Source organism: Coniophora puteana (assembly GCF_000271625.1).
Source record: "Coniophora puteana RWD-64-598 SS2 unplaced genomic scaffold CONPUscaffold_1, whole genome shotgun sequence".
Classification (NCBI taxonomy): Eukaryota; Fungi; Basidiomycota; class Agaricomycetes; order Boletales; family Coniophoraceae; genus Coniophora; species Coniophora puteana.
The window spans coordinates 4,493,343-4,516,952 of NW_006913053.1; the positions used below are offsets into that span (position 1 = coordinate 4,493,343).

Sequence of the window (23,610 nt, forward strand, 5' to 3'; positions counted from 1 at the left end):
TCAGAGGCATCTCAGATTATCCGGGATTGCTGAATCAAATGGAACGCATGGGATGCATTCAGTGGTTGGCATCGTCCAGGTAATCCTTTTCACTAGTTCCGCCTGATGTTCTTATCGGCCGCTTTTCCCCGTAGGCTATCCAGAATATCCAGGTTCCTGCCTTAGTCAGATCACGTTTCGGATCAAACCACATGGGTCCACACCGCACTAGTAGGCAAAACCCTGCAAAGCCCGGGCACATGCTGTCGATGCCAAGGTTGAACGTTAACGCCACATACTGTACTTTTTCGACCTTAAGTTCGCGGTGGCGTGGGAAGTCGGAGATTGAACGCACCTTCCATAACCGTCTGTCCCCCCCTATAGGTTCGGGGGGCCAAACCGAGGGTGGACAGCTAGTTCGTGCCTGTTCGTGCTCATATACATACTTCAGACCTTGGACCAGAGTCCTCGACAAGCTACCAAGGCGATAAAAGCACATCTGAGGGCTTATGGAACACTCAACATCAGCATTGATCTCAGCAGCGGCCCCAACACCAATCCACAAAGACGATGGACTCATGGCCGCTCCAGAGCTCCGCATACTGGCTCACTGAGACTGCCCGTTATTAATGTTAATCCCGCTGTCGATATTCATCTCGTGGTGCTCAAGTACGCGCATACATCATCCTGACTACATATGATAATCTCTCCTCGCTCCCACTTACATTTAGGTCTGTACCTGTGAGTTCTGTGCTCGACATAAGAGTTTGGCCTTGAGTTTGACATGTCCCTGTTGTTGCCACCAGTGTCTCACCCCACATATCTGCATTGTATGTTTTGAACATCACCTGCTCCAAGTCTTACAGAAGATATAGCAGCTGCTTAGAAGATTTTCGAGTTTTAGCATTATTTGGTTTTATTGGCATATTTTAAGGGATTTTTTCAACATTTTACAGTGTGTCCCCCCATCTAAGTTCGAAGCCTGACTTTTTGGGGGACTGTCCTCCACCCTTAAGTTCGGTTCGTGAGGGGGGGTGGACAGGGGACCGAACCTAAGGTCGAAAAAGTACAGTAGTACTGATCAACTATCGTGTCCCAGCGGTGTTCAAATATCTACTGTGTACGCGTTCTGCTCACTCGCATTAGTAAGTCGGAAGGGCACATCGATACGCACGTTTTTCACGTCTGAATGGATTAATATTGGACGCTGACGGTATAAGTTCGGGGTTCGTAAACAGTTTGACCCATAAGCACTAGCCTCTTGCACGGTCATCGCCTTCGAATTCAGCGCTCAAACACGTAACAAGGTACCGAGCTGGGAAGCCTTCGTGGTGAGAGCGTGTTTCATCTTGGGGCCTGCTTCTTCTACTCTCCTCTTCACGTCCACGCCCCTTGTACGAGTCGTACGTCGACAGCTGGATGGCCGCAGCGAACCAGCAATCCACTCAGCGAGTTCCTCATTTCATCTATAGCTTACTGCGAAGGCTCATGGATTCTTCATTTGGCAAGGTTCGCACAGTTCTGCATACAATACTCTAGCCTAGGTGAGCGTATTGCCCGTTGCAATTGCCTATTGACCGTTTAGAGCCTGTTCTCACCGCCGATTTCTGAACCGCAGCGCTACTGTATTATGACTATATCCTCACCTTTCCGCTGGAGGTGAAGTACATGTGGCGGAAGAAAGTGATGATCTCCACCGTGCTGTACTGGTTCTGTCGGTATGCACTCCTTGCGAACCTGTTCTACCTGCTTGTGATTGCCAATGTCGTCAATAAGGTTAGCAGGTTTCGCTATTATTTGACGCTTAATGTGACAAATCATGACTAACATCTCGTCACACAGTTCGTTCTCCATATCGACATGGTAACTTATGGCTCACACGCAAAAATAGCTGCACTGGGTGGTATCAGTTCGATGGATACCTGAGTATTGCAGGCCGAGCTGCTGTCCTAGGTGCGTCTCGATTATTCATAGATAGTACTTACCGATGCGTATACTGAAACAATCTAGGTGTATTCGCGTTCCGTACGTATGCCGTGTGGGACCGCAGCAAATTTATAGCGGCGATCATGGGTACGCTGTGGATCATCACTATGGCGTTCGACTTCGTGAGATTTTCCGGAATCGTGGCGGCCGATTCACTGATTCAGATGATCAATTCGACAGTGGCATGTAACTGGAGACAAATGCCAGGGAACAGATTCAGCGAGCACCATCATGTACGCCCGCCATTTTCGACCTGCGTAACCGCTCTTGACAGTATCGGGGCCAAATAGCGCGAATACGTCACTTGCAGTAGCAAACTGCGTCTTTGAGTGTGTCGGGACACTATTGACCACTATGCGATGCCTGAAGGCTCGCCAAATGTACAAGCTGTACGCTCAAGGACCTCAGAAAGATGGCATATTCGACTTTATGTTACGTGAAGGTGAGAGAAACGCGCATGATACATGCATATACTAATTCGCAACAGGACTAATTTACTTCTTGTGGGTGCCGCCCTCCCTCCCTATAATCGCCCGTCTGAAGCCAGGATGGTAGTGTTGTCATTGGATTCACCTTCACCGCTGTCGTGCTCAACTTCGTGAGCAGTGTTATTAGCACGCCTGGATATGACTCTGAACTTCATCTAGCAAGCGCCAGAATGGCAATCTAACTTGTACTTGTCTGCATCGTCGCTGGCTTCCGACACTCCAGACGCTGCGACCTTGGGAAAGTTTCTGAATGCTTTGACGCTACCGTAAGCAAAGCTTCAATCCACGTTGATAGTCTAGGCGTCCCAACCTGTTGAGTAGAGTATCAGGAATTCTTTCGGCTAGATTACTCCTCTACCTCCGACAGCAGAGCAGCCGGCAAGAAACGTGGGCACTGCAGGGTGGCCGCCCACGTACGGACGCCTTCATGGACGACGATGATGCGATTGCGCTGTCAACTTTCCATGCTGCCACTATGGAGAGTGAACCCGCCAATGGCGTAGTCAGCATTTTCGTGTCGCGTTCTGATCCTATTCCACATGGCACCGGAGAATTCGGTGGTGACCCCATGGCGGATGTGACAGCACTTTTGGAAAACGCAGTCCGGGTAAAAGTGGACGTAGAAACCCAGAAGACGAGGACTTCTTGCAAAGCACCATCCTAGTTACACCTTACTAGCCCCCTCTCCAGTTACGCCGACCACCACTTCGATTATATCCAAGTATGCCATATTGATCACTTTAATAGCTATAGCGTAACACAAGTCCAAGAAATCTATAATACACAATTGTTTCAACCGAAAAAAATGTACATAGGGATGAAGTGAGCATAAGACACCAGATGCGATAGATGAGTCCGATGAGCATCTCGGAAACCCAGAATCATTAAACAGCATTGTTAAGCGGTAACGTAGGATCAATGAAGTGAGAATGTCTCAGCGGCGTAGGGCTTGGACAAAGAGTGGAAGGCGTGACAGAGCGACTTGGTGTTTGAGCAATATTGTCCGAGTCGACGTTGTACTCGACTGTCTTCTCCACGCTGATCTCGAGCTAGGGTCTCTTTAGTTCAACAAGACTTATGGTGAAGTACGACCTCAAACTGACCCTGGTGGTAATCTGATCGCGGTTGGGCTATCATCAATGAAACGATTAGTGAGCGTACCTGCACGACACGTGTAAGCTTACAATGATAGGCTCTCGGGCCCTCGACTTTGTCGCTGGGAAGTTCACGGGGAATCCTACAGAAAACCCGCGTGAATTGTGTTTGTTCTGGAGCTCTTTCCGGGCATTCAACCTGGAGCGGAAAACGTCCGAATGAGAACATCATAGGAACATGAGACAACAACGACTTACGTTGCGAGTAACGAGCACGCGTAGACTAGTCAACATTAGCAAAACAGACAATCTTCAAAGTGTCAAGCATATGACTCACATTTGCCAATAACGAAGTGAAGACCCATGAAGATGAGGTTTGTCGGCATGACAAGCCACTGAACGAAGATGTTATCCATGTTTTCTCAAGAGTCTGATGGTACGTACGCATATCATCGAAGTGACAGTGGTCGCACTAAGAAACCAAGGTCAAAAGAAGCCATTGCATATACGGCAGAGCTCATACCTGGTCACTAGTCCATTCTCGACTGTGTAAAGTATGATGGACGTGATGACGCGGTCCATGCTATCGGTTGGATTACGGTGAGACGTGCGCCTGCACAGCGGATGCTTACTTACTGAGATACGCCTCGGTGACTACTTTTTTGCAGTGACATGCAGAGAAAAGCGGTGATGAGAACGTCGACAAACGATGAGAGAGCGAGGCCCAAGGTGAAGACCCACTACCAAAGGTCAGAATCCGCCCACTCATAGCGGAAAGGGTAGATATACTCACGCGAAAATGGAGCCTGAACTGATCGAAAGTTTCCATGTGGATCCTGGTAAGCTCATCAGCATCCGTCCCAAGTACGAAACGAAGGGCCTCATTACATACATCTCTGCTGTGGTGACTGAAGCGGCGTTAATGAACAAGGTACAAGAACACGTTGAGAATCTCACCAGCAGCGGAGCCTAAAACCTACGATCAGCATATTGAAAGATTCTTTGAATAAAAGACGCTCACATAGTCGCAAGAATGCGAACACCAGCTGAGTACTGGTCAACGATCTCAAGAGTACAGACAGGGGACAACTATGCTCACAATGATTGCAGTGATCCGCCAGTTCTGGTAACTCACTGGTGTGATTATTAATACAATTACAAAAACCAATATCGAGGCGACTTACACTTATATATACGAAGGGCAAAGAAGCTGTGCGTGTGTTAGCGAGCGATTAGGAGCACTGAAGTTGCGTACACACCTATGAACAATGAAGGTGAGGACCGCCTATGCAACATTAAACGTCAATATACGTGGGATCGGATGAGACGCAGGACGTGCCGTAAAAGCCACGGTCAGCTATTGTCGATTTAGTAATACGAATATCAATCTCGACCATAAAGGTATTTGCTTACTGCTACAGGCCTTTTATGTACGGCATCAGAGGCATGAACGAATATTGAATCGCGATTACTTACCATGGGATGATGTTGATGTGAGATGGGTCCCCGAAGTATTTGATAAGAAAAGTCCATAGCGACGCAAATACAAGGCCCGTGTGGCACCAGTCGAGGATCCTTGGGCGACCCAAGTGTAAGCGCGCATCGTACATCAACAACGCTCTTCATAACACTCACCACACCGCAGCGACCTGAATGTCGACCTATTAGGAAGCAGGTTATGGATAGTAAACCGGCTCACTCACTGTGCTCTGTGTCATGACGGAATCGTCAGGGTATGTCTTGAGGTAAACGAAGGATTGAACCGTAACAATCCCTGTCATGCTATATGTTCGTCAGGGCCCTTCGATGCTGGATGTAAATATTGATTGCACTCACCCAGTAGCTATCAGACCACCCAACAAGAGAGCACCATAAGTGGCGGGAACATCAACCATGCCTGTAGTCGTAAAAAGAGCGAGATAACCTCCAAGAGAAGAGTCAAATGTTGAAAGAGGGAGAAGACGAGCGGGAAGTCGGACATCGACCCGGTCTGCTTAAGTGTCGAGCCAAGGTCGCGAGAAGCACTGACCAGGCACGGCTAACGCAATACATTCCTTTGACAGGATTTCTATCCCTTGTAGGGACGAGCATCGGAAAGAACGTAACACCCGACGGCGTCTTCGTTACGGCGCACTGACAAAATGAGGCACGAAGTTCAGCATCGCGGCTCGCGGGCCCGAGTCGTCTGACCTCTCTGTAAGCATGCCATGGATGTTTCGAGTTAGATTGCCACCGAAGTCTGATGAAAGGACGCAAAGGATAGAACAGAACACGACCAGTGAGTCCCCTGAAATGGGTGTCATCTAGGATCCGCGCTGGCCCCGATTCATGGGCGCCCTTCCTGTTGCGAAATGAACTTGGGGTGACAGGCAGGGTTGGTTCGAGTGCATGATCGCGACGGAGGCGGAAACTGCCAAGATGGGCGGGCCAGAGCTCTCTTCGTTATGTGTCGAAGCCAGTAGAATAATGAATTATTTATGGCCGACCATTGAGATCATTTGATTCGGCCAGCTTCTCCAGCCGACCGAGAACTTGAATGGCCTAGATAACGACGCTGTCGCCCTTATGTGCTCTGCCAAACACGGCGAGTTGTTTGTTGAATCACGCTTGTGTTCGGAAGGATGGAAGATAAGGATTTCAGCAACCGTTGCAGTAAATTCAGAAGGGAGTAGCCAGTGGGACATCGATACGCGTGTATGCGCGTCTCAGGAGCTGTTGAGGTTGGTGACCGGGCGGAACGCGCGGGATGCGTTTTTCGCGTCAGGTCACAGTCACGTAACGTCACGCCCGTCCCTTTCCTCCACCCACCAGCAGAACGCGCAGACATGGCGGTAAGCACACCCACTCTCTGTCCTCACCCCTCTCGCTCACGACATGCAACAGGACTTGGCACCCATCGCAGTAGAAGAGGACATTCTCAGCGACGTCGTTCCCAGCAACATCGTCTCTCGCCAGGTACGTTCGCCCTCGGCCCGACACGCGGGTCACTCGCCAGTGGAACAAGGTTAACGGACTCAAACACAGCAAAGTGAAGGAGCGGATGATGGAGAAGAGGAGTATATTGAGGATGGCGCGAGCATGGAGGAGGATGAACTACAGGACGACAATGATGACCAGGTGTGCACAACATATTCTCTGTTCCCTCCACCAAACGTTCTCTAACTTCCATTCGTGTAGGCACCTGGAACAAGCGCGCAGTCCCCTGCCAAAGTTGCTAAAGCTCAACAATCCGCTCAACGCCAACAAAAGAAGCAAAAGCGGCGGGCTGATGAAGACCAACTACACGCCAAGCGGCAGGTGATGGACAAGGCGAAGGTACACTGACTGCATATACGAGCTTCGACTGTGGCACTCATTTACTCTAGATCACCGATGCCGTGAAACGCTACTCGTACCTTCTCGGTCAAACGGACCTTTTCAAGCACTTCGTTGATGTCAAGGTTCGTTTCCTGCTAATTACCCCCTGAGTCAAGTCCTCAGCCAAGCCTACAGAAAGCACGCGATCCCCAGTATGCTGCCCTCCTGGACGCGCAGCCCAAACCCAAGGGCAGAGGGCGGAAAAAGGCGACGTAAGCTCTTTTTAAACCGCGTCAGCGCATATACTCACTTACGGGGTTCCAGTGACCAAAGCACGCGGCATCGCAAGTCGGAGAAGGAAGAGGATGAGGAGATGCTGAAAGACGGAGAGCTCGCTGCGGATGGAGATGACCAACCCTTCGTATTTGAAGAGTCGCCGAGCTGTAAGTTGATGTATACTCATCGAGTCACTACGTTCTGACCGTATCCAGATATCCACGGTACCATGCGGGCATACCAACTGCAAGGCCTCAACTGGATGGTCTCCCTCCACCACAACGGCTTAAACGGTATCCTCGCTGATGAGATGGTATGTCATATGCTCCTCCGAGCTAACGTCGTCCTCACGACTCGTGCAGGGTCTCGGTAAAACCCTTCAAACCATCTCGTTCCTCGGCTACCTCCGGCACCACCGCAACACTGCCGGTCCCCACCTTATCGTCGTTCCCAAGTCGACGCTTCAGAACTGGGCACGCGAGTTCAACAACTGGACGCCGGACGTGAATATCGTGGTCCTCACCGGTTCCAAAGAAGAGCGTGCGGAGATCATCGCCAACCGTCTCATCCCGCAAGATTTTGACGTCTGCATCACGTCGTATGAGATTTGTCTCATCGAGAAGTCTGCCCTCAAGAAGTTCTCCTTCGAGTATATTGTCATCGACGAAGCTCATCGTATTAAGAACGTCGATTCCATTTTGTCCCAGATCGTCCGGTCGTTCATCTCCCGTGGTCGTTTGCTCATTACGGGCACACCGCTCCAGAACAACCTCAAGGAGCTCTTCGCGCTCCTAAACTTCATTTGCCCCGAGATCTTCACAGATTATGCGGACCTCGACAGTTTCCTGCACCAGGGCGACGAGGGCGCGGAGAACGAGGAAGATAAGAGCCGGAAGGTTGTCGAGGCCCTGCATAAGATCTTAAGGCCGTTCTTGCTGCGGCGTGTCAAGGCAGACGTCGAGAAGAACTTGCTTCCCAGTACGTTTTCGACGGGCTTCTGCTATGACATACTCTGACGTCGCTTTCCAGAGAAGGAAATCAACATCTACGTCGGGCTGACTGAGATGCAGCGGAAGTGGTACCGGTCTGTTCTCGAGAAGGACATCGACGCCGTAAATGGTAGGTTCATTCTCCTTGTCGCCGAGGTCTGCATCTTATGGTTCGGCTAGGTCTTACGGGTAAGAAGGAGGGCAAGACGCGGCTTATGAACATGGTCATGCAGGTATGCCGGATCCCCTACAGGTTATGTGTGCCGGTTACTCACCCTCCTATCATAGCTTCGGAAAGTCTCCTGTCACCCGTATCTCTTCGACGGCGCGGAGCCTGGCCCACCGTATACGACCGACGAACACCTCATCCAGAATTGTGGCAAGATGGCTATCCTCGACAAATTGCTCAAGTCGCTCAAGGAGAAGGGCTCTCGCGTGCTCATCTTCAGTCAGATGAGCCGTGTTCTTGACATTCTCGAAGATTATTCGCTCTTCCGCGGTTACAGTGCGTCGCTCACTCGCTTGACTGACGACTTCTGGTTATTGATGTCGTGTTTCATTCTTCAGAGTATTGTCGTATTGATGGAGGTACCGCGCACGATGACCGTATCGTCGCTATCGACGAGTACAACAAACCGGACAGTGAGAAGTTCCTCTTCTTGCTGACGACGCGCGCTGGTGGCCTTGGTATCAACTTGACGTCGGCCGATATCGTCATTCTGTACGATAGCGACTGGTATGTCCCTTATTTGACATCTCTCTAGCATTGCTTGACTTGTGTGTTATAGGAACCCTCAAGCCGACCTGCAGGCGATGGACCGGGCGCACCGTATCGGTCAGACGAAGCAGGTTTATGTGTTCCGGTTCATCACAGAAGACACCGTCGAGGAACGGATGCTTGAGCGAGCGGCTCAAAAGCTACGTCTTGACCAGCTCGTCATTCAGCAAGGACGTCAGCAGCAGTCGAAGGGTAAGTCACATGTCGTCAACTCGTCGTGTCTGCTCATGTTTCGTCCCGCAGCCGCTAGCAAGGATGAGCTTTTGGAGATGATTACTCAAGGCGCGGAGAAAATCATCAACTCCGACCAGGCGTAAGTCGGCTCCGCATGACATATATACTTGAGCGAGGCAGCTCACTTAGTTGGTTAGGAGTACGTCTTTCCTTGACGACGACATCGAGGCCATCGTCCAACGCGGCGAAGAGCGTACGCAAGAACTGAACAGCAAGTACGAGGGACTTAATCTTGAGGACCTGAGCAACTTTAAGTCCGACAACTCCGTCCAGCAGTGGGAGGGCGAGGACTTCCGTGCAGGCGTAAGTCAACAGTCGTCCTCCATGCTACCCGGGGCTGACGATTTTGGCCGAATCTAGAAAAAGGCACTAAACTTCAACATGTTGTCGCTTTCGAAGCGAGAACGCAAGACAAACTACTCAGTTGACAACTACTTCAAGGACACCCTCCGGGCGGGCCAACAGAAGACCGAGAAGGCGCCTAAGATACCACGTGCACCGAAGCAGATCGCGATGTAAGTACCTTCGCTCTCGGCGAGCGTGATTTAGCATTGAGTCTGACGGCGTCATGTAGACAAGACTTCCAGTTCTTCAACCCTGCCCTCGCGCAGCTGCAAGAACGTGAGCTTGCGGCACACAAGGTTCGTCACGTCCTCAGACTTCTCCTGGTGGTCTGATACTCAAACTGCTCTAGCGGACGAATGGTATCACTGCTACGTTGAGAGAACCTCAGACTGAGGAGGACACTCCTGAGAAGCTCGAGGCCGAACGAGCTGCGGCGCAAGAGTTCATCGACAGTGCAGAGCCCCTGACGGAAGATGAGCAGGCACTGAAGGAGCAGTATATGGAAGAGGGGTTCAGCGACTGGAGTCGACGCGACTTCCAGCAATTCGTGCGCTCGTTGGAGAGCTACGGCTGGACGGAGGACTTTGATCTGCTTGCGTCGGAGATTCAGGATAAAGGTCCCGAGGAGGTCAAGGAGTACTACCAGTACTTCAAAAAGCACTGGAAGGAGCTGTCTGGTATGTTGCCTATGACCTTATTTTTTTTCGCGCTAGACTACGCTTACTGACTTTGATTCGTAGAGTACCCGCGTATAGCTGCCCGCATCGCCGAAGGCGAAGCCAAGCGCAACAAGCGCTCCAACCTCGAATCGCTCCTCGCGCGCAAGATCTCGTCGGTCTCGTACCCGATGCAGGAGCTCGAGCTCAACTACCCGACGACGAAGGGCAAGGTGTACAGCGAGGAAGAGGACCGCTACCTGCTTGTGCGGCTGAACCACTACGGGATGCAGACCGAGGACGTGTACGAGCGGATCAAGCGCGATATCAGCGAGTTCCCCGTGTTTCGGTTCGACTGGTTCTTCAAGAGCCGTAGTCCGCAGGAGCTGCAGCGGAGGTGCAATACGCTGCTGGGCATGATTGAGAAGGAGGCGGAGCAGAAGGCGCAGGAGGAGGTGAAGACAAAGGGCGGTAGTCGGGGCAAGGTGAGCTCTTCATCGTCGTTTGGGTTGGCGGTGAACTAAGTCGTGGTCTGCTCGTCGATAGAAACGCGGCATTGAAGAGGTCGCTGAGAAACCTGAAAAGTCGAGGTCACCGTCGCCTCCGCCACCACCCGCAGCCAAGAAGTCGAACAAGAAAAAGAAGACATAGATCTTAGATGTTCTCCTGCTTTGGTCGTCTCCTTTTCCTGTTTGCTCTTGCGTACATACTACTTGTCCTAGATTTTCTGTACATCACGTTATGTGTATCTTAGTTAAAGTTTGTAATCGGGGGTTTATACATTGCAATAGCCTTGTTTTGAATGATACAGAATGTTCTTGAATCTACGCTAGCTAACAAAACCCTAGTCGACCTTCTTGTCTGTGGTCGTGACGTATTCTGCGTCCGCGCCGTTGGCACCCTGTGCATGCAAACGCTGCTCGGCGATCCAATGCTGGCGCTTCTCGAGGTCTGGGTGCGACGGCGGGTGAGTGAATATATGTGCAGGGTTAAACAGAGACTTACCGTGTGCCCACATGGCGGCGCCAATCCGGTTGGACACGGAAAAGAACAGACCGACGATAGGCAGACCTTCCAGTAACGCAGCAGCAAATCCAAAAGCTAGTAACATCGACATGAGAGAGTGCGGAATAGATGTAATATCCAGGACATACCTCTGTAGTCCCACTTGCGCTCCTCGATGAAAACAGCGACTTGGTGAGGCGTCATGTTCTTGGCTTTGAAGTACTAGACGCGTTCCGGATACACTTAGTCGTAGGGTAACATGAAAGGACAAGGGGAGGGCGTACGGGTGTATGGAGATATTCAGCAGTGCTTAACGCCTTGAATCCGGCAGCGATAAAGTTCCCGACGAAAGGGTACAAACTAAGCGGGAGCAGCACCACTTGAGACGACTCGTCAGTCAGACCCCTATCCGCAGCTTGCTGCGCGTGGACTCGGACACGTACCTTTCTGAACGATGAGCTTCCAGAACCACGTCTTGGCTATCGTGTCGAGCCGGCCCCAGCGCTTCTCGTTCACCATCGGCGGGAACTCCCACTCCTCGACGTAGGGTTGCCAGAAGTCGGGGCCCTTGCCGCGGGACGCGACGGTCTGGTCCCATGCGCGCTGCCGGGCGACCCGGATGTTCTTGGCGAGGAAGAAGTGGATGATAGTCGTTACCTGTGCGCCGAGGAATAGAACGGCGACGTCTGCAAGGGTGTTCGTAGGTACGGAGTTCAGATGTCGGTGCACTACGTATGAAGGACTGCGGACTCACATGAGGAGATGCTAAAAGGTAGCCTGTAACCCAAGAGTGTCTCCTCTGAGATGTCGCTCGCCTTTGCGGAAAGCCGAGTGAGGTACGAAAAGGAGAATATCGAGCCGGGGTGGGTAAGCGCGAGCTGGACGAAACGCCTTTGGATGGGATACGTCAGGCATGTCTGCGGCAGCGATCAATGTTGTTTGCACGTGAACCAGAAAGCAGCGCACGATGAGCACGGACCCAGACAAACCCAACGAGAGCGCCCCTTCGAGCGCCGTGCTTGCATTTGTCCCAGGCGGCGACTCTCAGCGCACGGTCGGTGCAGAGGCGGTAGATGCCGACGCCAACATAGGAGGGCGGAAAGTCGAGGCGCATGATCGCGCGCTGCAGCGTTGGGGGCACATTCTCGAGGTTGGACGCTTTTTCGCCATATTCTCCTGGGATTCGACTGACTGACATGTCAAAGGGGCTGGCCTAAGATGCTAGTGGGTTTGAGTAAGGAGGTGAGTTGCGTATAGGAGGCACGACGCGGTATAAGTGTTGTACAGCCACGCGACTCGAGGGGGCTTTCGGACGTTTTACGGCAACACTTCCTTAGTACATATGACACCTGCGCCCATCTTCGCTTCAACCATCATCTGTCTCCGTTTTCCCCAGCTTCACCCTCGTCATCATGTCTGAAAAGTCCAACCTCCCCACACAAGAAGCTTTGGACAAAGCCAATAGCTTGGAGATCCTCGACGCCGAAGGGAAACCTGTCTCGTTTGGCAGCATCCTCTCCGATGATGAAACTACAGTCGTCGTCTTCATTCGTACGTCATCCTAACAATGTCGCACTTCCCGATAACATCCCCATTCAGGGCACTTTTTCTGCGGGGTAAAGTCTCCCTGGTTGTAGATCTCTTGACGTCTAGTGCTGATTCCTGTCCCATTTACAGTCTTGCCAGGCATGTCAATAATCTATCATTGAAGATTGTCCCATTAACTTATATGGTCGATACATAGGATTATGTTCGAGATATAGTCAACGTTCGTGAAGACGCGCTCAAGAATGCATCTGCCAGAATAGTCGTCATTGGCTGTGGTGATTGGCAGCCAATCGCCCATTACAAAGGTACCGTATCTCCACTACTCTTCCTACACTATAGGCTCACCATACTTCAAGCTGAGACTGGCTACCAAGGTCCCCTCTACGCCGATCCCAGTCGCACACTTTTCCGGGCACTGGGTATGGACCTAGAAAATCTGGCCACGACACCTTCGGGCGAACAGAAGAAGAGCTACTTGAAGCAGGGCTTGTTCATGACCACCGTTACGAGCATATGGGTAAGTAATATTTCCTCCAGGTCTTTCCATGTTTGTTGTTAACCCTCCTTTCGTAGCGTGGCCCTCTCAAAAACCCGTCACTAGTCGGAAAACAAGGTCCGCCTTCCCAGCTTGGCGGAGAATTCGTCTTCAAAGGTCCTGTCAGTCGCTCCCAATATCTGCCCCTATCGCTGAACATATGTCAGGTCGCTCCTGCGAGTTCGCGTATCGGATGCAGCATACCATGGACCGTGAGTTTACTGCGCAAATTCCTTCCATAATGTGTTGACTATGTTCGCTAGATGCTGAGGTAGCGGACGTCATGAAGGCAGCGGGAGTCGAGTACCCGTGAACGTCCTCAACGGTATGAGTGTAATACTGATCTAACAGAATGGACTTGTACGATAAACTTATATCGCTCGCTGTTTAACGTCACTGAGCTAATGATCCCCTTGGATGATGAGCTCACAACCCTTGATCCGACACGCCTTCGCAGTGAAATACCACTCCAACTAACTTCTCATTATGTTTTGGATATCTCTTCTATAAATAAGTACACTATGCTGAGAACGCTCTCAGTTCCACCATCGATCCGCTAACTATTTATGTGGCCGTCATCAAGATTCAAAAACCAAAGCTGATGGTGTACACAGGATCCCGCATTGGACGTGTACCTGTTTATTCATTCTTGTACCGCCGCTGTTCCTGTGCCTCCACCATAGATCAAAGGATAAGTATGACAGCCTCTAGTTCCCGTTCTCCCCTTCGCTTTCTTTTTCGCTGATGACGCCCATCGGCCGTCGTTATCTATGGGCTCTGGTAGTTCCTCTCACTGCACTTAACCTATGGATAGCTTTCCTTCAGTTCTCTGCTTTACATGTTTCTAGCGTACCCTCCTCCTCTACTTCCCGTCCTGCGCGGCAATACTGTATGTGCACTCAGCCTACCGCGAAACACCATTACTCACATGAAGCTCCACAGCCTACGAAGGCACCGACATTCCTTGGACGCTGCCTATCGAGCTCTCCGACGCCGCCATGGAAATAAAGGGCAACGTCCTCGACCTCACAGACGACGCCCAATGGGCAGCCACCGTCCCGCCACACCAAGGCCGTGTCCGCCTGGGCCCCAACAACCGCACGTTCGCCGTCTCCATGTACCACCAGCTCCACTGCCTCAACGTCCTGCGCAAGGTGGTCGTCGACGCGCGGGATAATCGCACGTCTACCTCTGGATCGGACAGGCCGGAGTTGGCAATAATCTCCGACCACGATGATCAGCGTGTAGAAAGCGGAGACGAGAGTCGGCGTCAGACGGCTCGAATGGATATGGGCACGGCGAGCCATGTCGAGCATTGTTTGCCGTTTCTGCTGCAGGGCCTGCTGTGCCGCGCGGACATCACTCTCGAGCACTCGGCGGTGCTGGAGCACAAGGGCGAGAAGGATCTCGGCGCCTCTGGCGTGGGTGATGTGCACAGGTGCGGTGGCGATTGGGCGCAGGTGAGGCGGTTCGTGGAAGATAATCAGGCCGCCTGGTGACCGTTTTGGCTGGGGCTGCACTTGCTAAGTTCGAGTCGGCTGTATCATTATAGTGCTCGTTGATGTATCTATGCTGAGTAATATCGTAGGTGTCTAATAATTCATAGTGATGCGTCACGGTGTATGGAATGAATGCGAATGAGCAAGTGTTGGGCTAAAAGTACTGCATGGATAGTCCGATGGTGGAGTCTGATATGTCAATAGTGGATAAGGCGGATCCCAAGAAGAAAAAAATTGTAGCAAGAAACACAACGATGCAGTGCCAGCAACCCGAATACACCTATCACGATGGCGTGAAGAATGCTGAGCCGATCTGAGCGACTTTTTCGACCTCCTTGGCCAGTTGTTCGTTTGCGACGGTTTGCCGCTGCACGCGTCCCTCCTTACCCGCACGCTTGAAGAGCTCTGTAAGATATGACAAGGGTAGCCATTAGACATCGTACGGCGCAGGAGCAGGTTGATGAGACATCACATACCCAACAGCCGCTCTCCGATCCAATATCGCAGTGGAGCGTTCCCCACTGCATCTTGCCCATTCGCAGATGCATCCCTGGAAGGAGCGGCGCCAAGCCCTGCTGCGAGCTGCTCTGCTGAGAGAAGTGAATCTTGTGCGTGATCAGGGGCTGTATGCATATAGTGCGCCGAGATGAGGGCGAGCACGAGGGCGCGGAGGTGGTTATCCGTCGATTTCTTGGTCAGCGCTAGCGCGTTCTTCAAGTGAGTCCTGTTCAGCGTAGTCAGAAATCCAGTGTCCAGGGCGAGTAGACAATAGGGAACTTACTTGGACTTCAGAATCTCCGACGCTAGTGTGGCCTCTATAACCTCCCCTATGGCCTCCAACGTCCCACCCATGCCCTTGCACGATCGTGCAGCAGCAACCGCTTTCTGCCTCAAACTTTCTTCAAGCTTTCTACTCCCCTTGGCGGCCGCAAGCCCTATGCGCAAGAGCACCTCCCCCGTGCGAGCGGCGACAGCGACGTAGGTGGTAGGCTCAGGCTCTAGGTGTGCTGCCACCTCGTAACACCGGATCGCGCGCGAGAAATTCCCCAGGGCGTGCGCGAGGTGTGCGTGGTGCAGGGTTATGCGCGATGCGTAGCTGTTGAAGATGTCGAATGTTCGTGTATGCGCAATCAGCGTGTTGAGCGTCTAATATGCCGCAGTTAGCTCGTTTGTCTCCTCTAGAGAAGAACACTCACCTCTTGAGCCAGGTCGAATTCGCTACGCTGTATTGACACCTATGATATGGCGATTGGATCTTCTCAGATAACTCAGGCAACATGCACAATGATGAAATGAGACTTACCGCTGCGAGCTCAGATAACATGTCCGCCTTGATCCTCACAAGTCGCTGGTCAATCTCGCCGATATCGTCGACGCTCGCCCACACGGGTACTGCGTCGCATATTCGGAGTCAGCTTCTTCGGACAAGCTTGCTAGAATGGGAACTTACGTTTGAGTTCTCTGAGGACCTCTCGATTCCACGCACCAAGGCCTTCCGTCGCAAACACCTTGCGTTTTGGTTTACGTCCAACGGGGTCACGCTTTGACGTACTGCTGACAAGGAATGTTAGCACATACAGTGTACGTGGGTGCGTAATGTGTAGGGCGAGCGGGCGCGAGTCCGGGAGCGAGATCTAGTTGGTGAATGCAAGGGGTTTAGCAACCAAACTTCATTACCGGTGGACGTATGCGCGGGATGTGTCCAAGATACAGAGACATACCTCGATGATGCCTTCGGGAAACTTGTCTGTCGCCCCCGAGTCCATCAAGGCATGAAGATGCGACAAACGTGATGATGATGCCCCGCCATCCCCAAGATGAGTATAGTACATCACCGCCAAAATCAGCACATGCAGGACCATAGCCAGCTCAAACGTGTCCTCGAAATGTATGTAGATATTGGGATTTGGAGCCTGCGACTGCGACTGCGATGCCGAAGGACCTCCTGCTCCCGCACTCGTATTTGAAGACGTGCCCGAGTCTGTCCTCTGCACTCCTTGGGCTTGGGCAATCGATTTTGACACCGGTGCAGAAGGTGCTGGGTACACTAAGCCGAGTGCACTCTCAACCGTCCCAAGGGCTTCTGGGACGAGGTCCCACAGTTGGAACGCAACGCATATACGCAGCTTAATGACATGCGCGAGCAATACGAGGTGAGGGTGTTTGTTCTGTGTTCCGAGGGTTTGCAGTGTACTGACAGCGTCGAGCGCTGCATGCAAGTCCTGCGCTTGCGGCGATGGCGCACAAGTGAGCTGGTCGATAATCGCGAGATGCGCAGAATAAATGGTATGTGGCGGGTCAGATGGAGTGAATGATGAGATGAGTCGTCGGAGAACGGAACGCGCGAATTTGAAGTTGTGCTGCCATTGGGCGAATTGTGCACTGAGCAGACTAAGGTGGTGACGATATGCGCGAAGAGATGGGTGCTGGCGAGACGTTGAGATAATTAGTCTCGTTGCCTTGCAAAGCGCATATAACATACCTTCTGAGCAAGCAATGACTATACACGCGATGATCTATCAGCACATGGACTCTGAGTGGGGACGCGTCGAGCTCACCCCTTTCCCTAAAGCCTTCTCGACCTGTATATAACCATTGGCCTCTGATGGTTACAAAACAGTCGGGTTCAACGCACCTCCAACTCGACACCTTTCGCCCACAAATGCTCCTCCTGCTGTGAAAATCCTCCTGCTATGACTCTCATCCCGACCTCCGCGAGCGCCGTACATGCCCAGCATTCTACATCCGGTGTGAGAGCCTTGAGCGCAAGGCATCTTCTTAGAGACCTAAGAGAAAGAGAAAGAGAAAGGGTGTGATGCCGATGATTTGGCGTATGCACGAAGATGCCGGGTAGCCACGTGAGAAGTGCGTGAGGTGGAAGCGGGCTGAGTGGAGGCTTTGCAGGGCTTGAAGATGGAAGTGGGGTGAGAGGGGACGAGTTCCAAGTCGCCTCGTCGGTACGCTGGCGCTTAAATGGCCTTGCGTCAATCTCTGCCAATGCCATGGATGAGGAGCTGGGATGGCCAAGCCGGGGGCGGAAAGGAGGATGCTTGTGGTAATGAAGTCACAGCACGCGTTAGTCACAAGCGCGCATAGTGACATAGCGCGTTCCGTGACACAGCATCCGGTCAAATCATGGGTCACTTTTAGGCCACGTTCAAGTTGGTTTCGTGCCAAGACCACCACTGGGCGACCACTGTCACAAACCTTTTCACTAACACTCGACGCATCTATACAGGTGTTCATCAAGTGGAGGATGGTCGTTATTCTACAAGGGTTGTGTACACTACTTCGAACCTCTATCAACCTGCGTTCAAGCCACCGCCTTGAGGAGCGAGTGCCCGTTCATTTCTGAAGCCGACATCGTCAGCATCACCCTGCGTACAGACGAGTAACCAGAACACTCACCATCCGGCTGCGAAATACCCATCAGGGCCAACACCGTCGGCGCAACGTCTGCGAGCGCACCCTCCTTCTCCTCCTCACCCTCTCCGTCCTTTGCGAGCGAGTACTTCTTATCCGCGCCAGCCATGATAAACGGCACGGGATTCGTCGTATGGGCAGTGTGCGGCTCTCCGGTCTCCGGATTCTTCATCTGCTCCGCATTACCGTGGTCAGCGGTGATGAGCAGCACATAGCCCGCCTTCTCGCACGCCTCCCACACAATCTGCACCGCCTTGTCCGTTGCATCGATGGCTACCTTGGCCGCCGCCAGGTCGCCCGTGTGGCCGACCATGTCGGGCGGGGCAAAGTTGCACATCACGAACTCGTGCGTATCCGCCTGCACGACCGTCGCGACCTTCTGCGCTACCTCGACCGCGCTCATCGGCGGCTGGTCGCGGTACGTGGGGACCTTGGGCGACGGGATCATGTGCCGCTCTTCCCCGGCGAATTGCTTCTCGACACCGCCGTTGAAGAAGAACGTGACGTGAGCGTACTTTTCCGTCTCGGCGATGTGAGACTGCTTGACGCCCTTCTGCGAGAGCCAGTCGGCGAGGACGTTGGCCATCGAGTGCGGCCGGAAGGCGACGTGGAAGGGGAACTCGGCCTTGTAAGGAGTCATAGTGGTAATGTCCTATACGTTCGCCCACATGTCAGCAACTAATCAGACGCAAAACGTATCGAATGTATGCTTACGAGGTTCTTGGGGATCTTGACTTCGGGGATATGGTCCTCGACCTGGCCAAAGATCGTCGTGATCTGGCGCATGCGGTCCGCACGGAAGTTAAAGAAGAACAATGTATCGTCGTCCTTAATCGTACCCTCCTTGTTAAGCACGGTGGGCTTGATAAACTCGTCCGAGTAGTCTTCTCCCTTCGCACCCTCCTTCTCCGAGTTGGCGTACCGCGTCTCAAACGACTTGACGATATCGTCGCTCTGCTCGCCCTCGCCGTTGATGAGCGCCTTCATGGCAAGTGTAATGCGCTCCCAGCGCTTGTCGCGATCCATGGCATAGTAGCGACCTGAGACGGTGGCGAGGGTACCGTACTTGTTGTCCGCAAAATGCTTCTGTAACGATTTGAGGAATCCAAGACCGGTCTTTTCGCCAGTATCGCGACCGTCACCAAAGAAGTGGACGTACGTATCCTTGACGCCTGCCTCGCGAGCAACGTCAAGGAGCGCGTATACGTGCTCGATGTTAGAGTGAACGCCGCCATCTGATATCTACGGTCGAAATCACAGCTGTAAGCCTTGTGACCCCTGGGGATGAGGCATATATGCGCATATATGCCTCATTCGTAACGGATACTGACGCACCAGTCCGAGAAGGTGCAATCTGCCGTTGCCCTTTGCCGCACGTTGTACGGCTGCCTGAATGCCCTCATTGTTCTTGAAGCTCTCCACGTCCTTCCCGGGCTTTTTGCCGAGCTTGTCGTTCTTGATGGACAGGTCGATGCGCACGATGCTCTGCCACACGATGCGACCAGCGCCGATGTTAAGATGTCTTTTGGTCCAAGTTAGATTGACATCATGGCCAGGTCGACGAGATGCGAGAGATGGAAACATACCCAACTTCCGAGTTGCCCATCAAACCATCGGGGAGACCGACAGCGTTTCCGTGGGCAGCGAGCGTGCGGTAGGGGAACTCCTCGGAAAGGCGAGTCATGTTTGGCGAGTTAGCCTTGCTGATGGCATTGCCTTCACCTTCAGGCGCGATACCCCATCCATCATGGACGCTGGATTGCGGTCAGCAATTCGCTACAAGGGAAGGAGGAAGATGTTCACACACATGAGGCAGACCTTGTTGTTGACTTGGACCATCGTGGTGGCAGAATGAAAGGTGGTGAGTTGCCTGCACCGTTGTGAGCAGAGGGTTTAAGAGAGATATGAGGGCGATGCGGACTAACGAGACTAGGAGATAGTGCGATGGATGGCAGCGCCCGCACTAAGATTTTGGTTGAGGAAAGATCGGAGGTAAGTTTAAGTGCGTATACGAATACCGCGATCACGCCTAGATAACGGTAAACCGCCGATTATTGCTTCCGAACCAGACTCCTAAGTCACCAAAACGTCTGACCGACTGGTTAGGAGTCTGGTTAGGAGCCTGCTTCCGAACCCGTTGTCTAAAAACATTTGGAATAAATACATAAGTAAATAAGGTACAACCCTTTGATTTACAGTACAGAGTAATAACCTCGAACTAGCTAATTTAAATTAAATTTCCCTGGTCTTGCCCTGTTTATCAGAACTCCCTTCAGCTCCATGGGAGGTTCCTGCTGAGCCGGCCTTCGACTCGACGCCCCTAACCTCACGCATTTGTGGTTGTGGCTGACCCATTTCCGCGTCTTGCTTTTGCCTTGGCTCAACGTTAATATTCAGCTCATCGCCACCATCGTACGAGCTGTCTCGAGAAGATCCCCCGACCTCGGCCTTCTTTCCCTCGCTGCTCTTGCCGCCCGCTAGCTCCGCAAGGACGCCGGCAACAGGGTCCCCACCAAACTCGCCTTCTCCATAGGTATCTGCGTTTGACGACGCAAATATGCTCCTGGTACCATCCAAGCTTGTCATCGTCGCCGCATGGAAGGAGGGCAACGCGTCCATTTCTTCGCCGTCAGCGTTCGTGAATGTACGTGCTTGACTGCCCCGCATTGCCAGCTCCTTCTGCCGGTGGTTGTGTTGACGCAGGTAAAGTAGCAACCTAGCGGACAGTATTCCAGATACACTGAATGTATATTGTTAGGGCGGCTGATATTTTGGCCTGCCAAATGGACTACTTACGGTAGTGTTAGAGCGTTTAGAAGTTTTCCCAAGAAACCGGTCTGCAAGATACTGTTAACGTAATCAGTAGTCAAAACTAAAGGTTCCGTACGGGTGCTTCCTACATTGTGGTTAGCATGCAAACGGATGAATCAACTTAAATACACTCACGAAGTTCAAGACCACCGCAGCAAACGTGAACCCAAATACACCACTGCCCTTTTATCAGATGACAATCATAGCTGAAACGTTATGCACTGACAAGAAGTAAACAAGCCCTGAGATAGTTCAGTACATAACGTAGACAGGAAAACATTATCTTTACCTTCACGTAGCATGAAACTCATGATATCGTCGTTCGGGCGCGATTGATTGCTTTTCTTGAACGCTCTACGTGCCTTCAGACACCGTATTCCTAACAGAACAGTACCAGTACACTCAAAAACGCAGACGACGATTGACAGAGCAGTATTAGCGCTAGAAAGATAGATAAGTTGTTAAATAAGAAATAAATAAATTCTGAACTCACACGACAATATCCGGAGCCGTACCGCCTGAACACTTGTCTCCTGTCGTATGCCACTTCACAAACTTCTCAGTATCAACCGAGATTATCTTTGAAAGAAAATTTCTCACAAAATCTAAGGCGATGACGACTGCCCATAGAAAGCTCATCACAGCTAAAACGAGCTTGCTTTTATTCCACACGGCGTATGTACGGAACCCAAAAACACCTTCTCTAGCGTTTAGTGGACTTGAAATGGTGAACGCAACCTAGAAGCATACCCAAAACAGCGCCGCGACCAGCAATGCTCAAGTAGCCATCAAACTGATACCATCCTTTACAACTTAATCACTATCAGTATGTTTCATACCGACAAGAACTAGAAGAAGCTGACTATAATGAAATATTAGCCAAGACTTCGGACGCTTGGTTTCAATGACTGGCCTTGTCCACAACCTTCTCGATCGCAAACAAGTAGAACAGGTTTGCCAGAAGGGCATATCGGCAGAACCAGTAGAACACGGTCGATATCTTCACTTTACTCCGCCACATATACTGTAGCTCGAGCGGGAACGTGAGGATATAATCATAGTACAATAGCGCTGAAGCGTTACGGTCATCAAGGGCGAGCCGATGGAGGGTGCTGACATGAGTGCTTAATTTGGTGACGAACAGAAAGGGAGCTCACCCAGGCTAGAGTACTGAATGCAGAACTGGACGAATCTTGTGGGCGGAGGTCAGTAAAAGCACAGCTGGAATACGTTTAAGCAAATAACTAACTGCGTAGATCCCTCCTTTACCGCGACCATTTGAACCTTGGAGAATGAATGATGAGACCGTGAAGAAGGAAAGTACGAAGAGACGAAGGGAAAGGGAGAGAGGCAAAGATGAAGGCGCCCGCAGTTACGCACTGCGCTACCTACATATATATCTAATCACATCTCGTGGCCATGTCTATATCATACTGCAATGGAAACAAACAGCAGAATCAAACCTTGGCCCTAGATGGCACTCCGCCTCTGACGCCAAGCGAGAGTTTCCATAGTTGAACAGGCTGACGGAGCAAAGGAGCCAACAGTGAGCCTTGCCTCCAGAATAGAACGCGCCTATAACGAGCGCTGCGCCTGATGGAACTGTGGTACCATAAACCGTATCGAGATTATTGCAAAATCGGACGGCCAGGTCGGTGCCGGATGCACATATATGCGCATGAATGTGCACGTAGAGGGCATTTGTAAGACGCCGATGGGAAGCAGACGAGCGAATAGTGCCTGCCATCGAGATTCAGGGAATCGCCAAAGCGCCGTGGATAGCTGGGTCAAGATCCTCATAGGCCAGATGTAATATCAGAATGGTACAAGTCTGAGCCATACCCAGCGCCCGGTAAAGAAGGAGAGGTTTTGACCGCCACTGAGGTTGGTGAGGAGTCGATAGAGTTAAAATAGAAAGTTGAGGTGGGGCGCGAATAGAAGCCCCGATAATATTGGTGAAAAGAAGGGGTTCCGTCGGTGATCTACTAGCACTGGAAAGAATTCACACTTGCGCACGTGAACTCGGCCAGGCCTTGCTTGCGACCTGTGAGACGAAGTTAGAAGGTTTGGGGACAGCAGTTCAGCCGTACTCAAGCCAGGGTCGTCTCACGAATGATTTCCGTTGGTTGGCAGAAATTTCCACAAGACCATCAAACACCGCACCGGGTCATGAAGGGATGATTTCTAGCAGCACCCGAAAGAGTGACTCGCCTGGTTCACGGGGCTGCAGAAAATAGGTGCACCCATGAGGCCTTTTTTCGCACTTTGCCGAATAAAAGTAACCACAAAGGCTCAAGGGAGCCAATTGAAAGCTACGGCGGGCGCCACTTCCACTTATAAGGGAGCGAACAAACCTAAAATGACGAGGTGTCCACATGCTCATGTTTGCTATTCGGGAAGGTGTCGAGCACTTGTTTACACGCTCGTTGGAGCGCACTACCCACGGTATTTTCGTCACAGCCACAGCCATGCCTCGAAAGGCTGGGTTGGCTTCTGTTTGATGTTGGGTTCTTGATGTTGTGATTGTCACCTAAGAAACAGTGTAAGAACAGGCAGCGGGAGCTTCGTTGGGGTAGATCTAAAGATAGGATGGCGGTATCTGTGAGTTGTCTGTGAGCGTGTTCGGTGAGCCCAAGTTAAGCAAGAGCCGCGAGAGACAAGAAAGCG

The 23,610-nt window shown here is 51.8% G+C and overlaps 9 protein-coding genes across 9 annotated transcripts; 4 read left to right on the forward strand and 5 right to left on the reverse strand.

Annotated features, from left to right (window-relative positions):
• Positions 1–1,337: 1,337 nt before the first annotated feature.
• CONPUDRAFT_141545 (uncharacterized protein) lies at positions 1,338–3,163 on the forward strand. Its single transcript, XM_007765742.1, has 11 exons — positions 1,338–1,427; positions 1,489–1,523; positions 1,598–1,754; positions 1,871–1,932; positions 1,990–2,087; positions 2,146–2,198; positions 2,256–2,407; positions 2,453–2,468; positions 2,521–2,563; positions 2,613–2,719; positions 2,775–3,163. Exons 1-11 carry the CDS (start codon positions 1,399–1,401, stop codon positions 3,115–3,117), a joined length of 1,095 nt encoding a protein of 364 aa, XP_007763932.1. The 5' UTR covers positions 1,338–1,398; the 3' UTR covers positions 3,118–3,163.
• A 79-nt stretch (positions 3,164–3,242) lies between these two features.
• CONPUDRAFT_161976 (uncharacterized protein) lies at positions 3,243–5,442 on the reverse strand (the record flags this gene model as incomplete). The annotated part of the gene is made up of 21 exons (XM_007765743.1): positions 3,243–3,502; positions 3,557–3,583; positions 3,638–3,746; positions 3,806–3,830; positions 3,885–3,942; positions 3,992–4,019; positions 4,071–4,130; positions 4,184–4,287; positions 4,341–4,383; positions 4,440–4,455; positions 4,505–4,516; positions 4,569–4,593; positions 4,647–4,681; positions 4,732–4,757; positions 4,807–4,832; positions 4,887–4,904; positions 4,961–4,970; positions 5,024–5,122; positions 5,183–5,196; positions 5,251–5,329; positions 5,384–5,442. The coding sequence occupies 21 exons, from the start codon at positions 5,440–5,442 to the stop codon at positions 3,338–3,340; spliced, it is 1,038 nt and encodes a 345-aa protein (XP_007763933.1). The 3' UTR covers positions 3,243–3,337.
• A 930-nt stretch (positions 5,443–6,372) lies between these two features.
• On the forward strand, positions 6,373–10,773 carry CONPUDRAFT_87220 (uncharacterized protein; the record flags this gene model as incomplete). Its single annotated transcript, XM_007765588.1, has 21 exons — positions 6,373–6,378; positions 6,431–6,502; positions 6,572–6,664; positions 6,725–6,862; positions 6,913–6,987; positions 7,040–7,116; positions 7,169–7,287; positions 7,336–7,433; positions 7,483–8,098; positions 8,150–8,239; positions 8,290–8,342; positions 8,398–8,614; positions 8,677–8,845; positions 8,898–9,079; positions 9,131–9,200; positions 9,259–9,424; positions 9,482–9,636; positions 9,696–9,762; positions 9,816–10,143; positions 10,207–10,607; positions 10,669–10,773. The coding sequence occupies 21 exons, from the start codon at positions 6,373–6,375 to the stop codon at positions 10,771–10,773; spliced, it is 3,297 nt and encodes a 1,098-aa protein (XP_007763778.1).
• A 118-nt stretch (positions 10,774–10,891) lies between these two features.
• CONPUDRAFT_116711 (uncharacterized protein) lies at positions 10,892–12,379 on the reverse strand. Its single transcript, XM_007765744.1, has 7 exons — positions 12,107–12,379; positions 11,882–12,044; positions 11,571–11,813; positions 11,412–11,506; positions 11,277–11,349; positions 11,128–11,223; positions 10,892–11,073 (listed from the first exon to the last, which is right to left on the reverse strand). Exons 1-7 carry the CDS (start codon positions 12,323–12,325, stop codon positions 10,967–10,969), a joined length of 996 nt encoding a protein of 331 aa, XP_007763934.1. The 5' UTR covers positions 12,326–12,379; the 3' UTR covers positions 10,892–10,966.
• A 160-nt stretch (positions 12,380–12,539) lies between these two features.
• On the forward strand, positions 12,540–13,523 carry CONPUDRAFT_87221 (uncharacterized protein; the record flags this gene model as incomplete). Its single annotated transcript, XM_007765590.1, has 7 exons — positions 12,540–12,678; positions 12,727–12,743; positions 12,872–12,980; positions 13,032–13,192; positions 13,249–13,327; positions 13,378–13,422; positions 13,474–13,523. 7 exons carry the CDS (start codon positions 12,540–12,542, stop codon positions 13,521–13,523), a joined length of 600 nt encoding a protein of 199 aa, XP_007763780.1.
• Positions 13,524–14,142: 619 nt separating this feature from the next.
• On the forward strand, positions 14,143–14,709 carry CONPUDRAFT_45201 (uncharacterized protein; the record flags this gene model as incomplete). Its single annotated transcript, XM_007764313.1, has 2 exons — positions 14,143–14,393; positions 14,514–14,709. Coding segments are annotated over 2 exons (447 nt in total), but the record flags the coding sequence as incomplete, so codon positions are not given.
• Positions 14,710–14,802: 93 nt separating this feature from the next.
• Positions 14,803–17,713, reverse strand: CONPUDRAFT_161980 (uncharacterized protein; the record flags this gene model as incomplete). Its single annotated transcript, XM_007765745.1, has 10 exons — positions 14,803–15,114; positions 15,186–15,433; positions 15,491–15,855; positions 15,906–15,944; positions 16,013–16,101; positions 16,160–16,343; positions 16,431–17,135; positions 17,192–17,209; positions 17,268–17,291; positions 17,345–17,713. The coding sequence occupies 10 exons, from the start codon at positions 17,711–17,713 to the stop codon at positions 14,993–14,995; spliced, it is 2,163 nt and encodes a 720-aa protein (XP_007763935.1). The 3' UTR covers positions 14,803–14,992.
• A 212-nt stretch (positions 17,714–17,925) lies between these two features.
• CONPUDRAFT_96901 (cofactor-independent phosphoglycerate mutase) lies at positions 17,926–20,087 on the reverse strand. Its single transcript, XM_007765746.1, has 6 exons — positions 19,940–20,087; positions 19,719–19,886; positions 19,468–19,654; positions 18,847–19,374; positions 18,118–18,784; positions 17,926–18,060 (listed from the first exon to the last, which is right to left on the reverse strand). The coding sequence occupies exons 1-6, from the start codon at positions 19,969–19,971 to the stop codon at positions 18,023–18,025; spliced, it is 1,620 nt and encodes a 539-aa protein (XP_007763936.1). The 5' UTR covers positions 19,972–20,087; the 3' UTR covers positions 17,926–18,022.
• A 190-nt stretch (positions 20,088–20,277) lies between these two features.
• Positions 20,278–22,301, reverse strand: CONPUDRAFT_134592 (uncharacterized protein). The gene is made up of 12 exons (XM_007765747.1): positions 22,193–22,301; positions 22,101–22,135; positions 21,858–22,014; positions 21,694–21,755; positions 21,544–21,641; positions 21,437–21,489; positions 21,233–21,384; positions 21,170–21,185; positions 21,079–21,121; positions 21,020–21,028; positions 20,929–20,969; positions 20,278–20,872 (listed from the first exon to the last, which is right to left on the reverse strand). Exons 1-12 carry the CDS (start codon positions 22,219–22,221, stop codon positions 20,365–20,367), a joined length of 1,203 nt encoding a protein of 400 aa, XP_007763937.1. The 5' UTR covers positions 22,222–22,301; the 3' UTR covers positions 20,278–20,364.
• Positions 22,302–23,610: the final 1,309 nt, after the last annotated feature.

Bases quoted from the DNA above. Each gene is read 5' to 3' on its own strand.
- CONPUDRAFT_141545 (XM_007765742.1), top strand. From the start codon at position 1,399: ATGGCCGCAGCGAACCAGCAATCCACTCA. The intron at 1,933-1,989 runs GTGCGTCTCGAT...GAAACAATCTAG, and splicing joins AGGCCGAGCTGCTGTCCTAG to GTGTATTCGCGTTCCGTACG. The intron at 2,088-2,145 runs GTGAGATTTTCC...TCAATTCGACAG, and splicing joins TCACTATGGCGTTCGACTTC to TGGCATGTAACTGGAGACAA.
- CONPUDRAFT_116711 (XM_007765744.1), bottom strand. From the start codon at position 12,325: ATGTCAGTCAGTCGAATCCCAGGAGAATATGGCGAAAAAGCGTCCAAC. The intron at 11,507-11,570 runs GTACGTGTCCGA...AGTCGTCTCAAG, and splicing joins GAAGCTCATCGTTCAGAAAG to TGGTGCTGCTCCCGCTTAGT. The intron at 11,074-11,127 runs GTAAGTCTCTGT...CGTCGCACCCAG, and splicing joins CGCCGCCATGTGGGCACACG to ACCTCGAGAAGCGCCAGCAT.
- CONPUDRAFT_96901 (XM_007765746.1), bottom strand. From the start codon at position 19,971: ATGGTCCAAGTCAACAACAAGGTCTGCCTCAT. The intron at 19,887-19,939 runs GTGTGTGAACAT...ACCGCAATCCAG, and splicing joins AACAACAAGGTCTGCCTCAT to CGTCCATGATGGATGGGGTA. The intron at 19,375-19,467 runs GTGCGTCAGTAT...TTTCGACCGTAG, and splicing joins GATTGCACCTTCTCGGACTG to ATATCAGATGGCGGCGTTCA.
- CONPUDRAFT_134592 (XM_007765747.1), bottom strand. From the start codon at position 22,221: ATGGTCGCGGTAAAGGAGGGATCTACGCA. The intron at 21,756-21,857 runs GGCCAGTCATTG...ATAGTGATTAAG, and splicing joins ATCGAGAAGGTTGTGGACAA to TTGTAAAGGATGGTATCAGT. The intron at 21,642-21,693 runs GTATGCTTCTAG...ACGCTAGAGAAG, and splicing joins TGGTCGCGGCGCTGTTTTGG to GTGTTTTTGGGTTCCGTACA.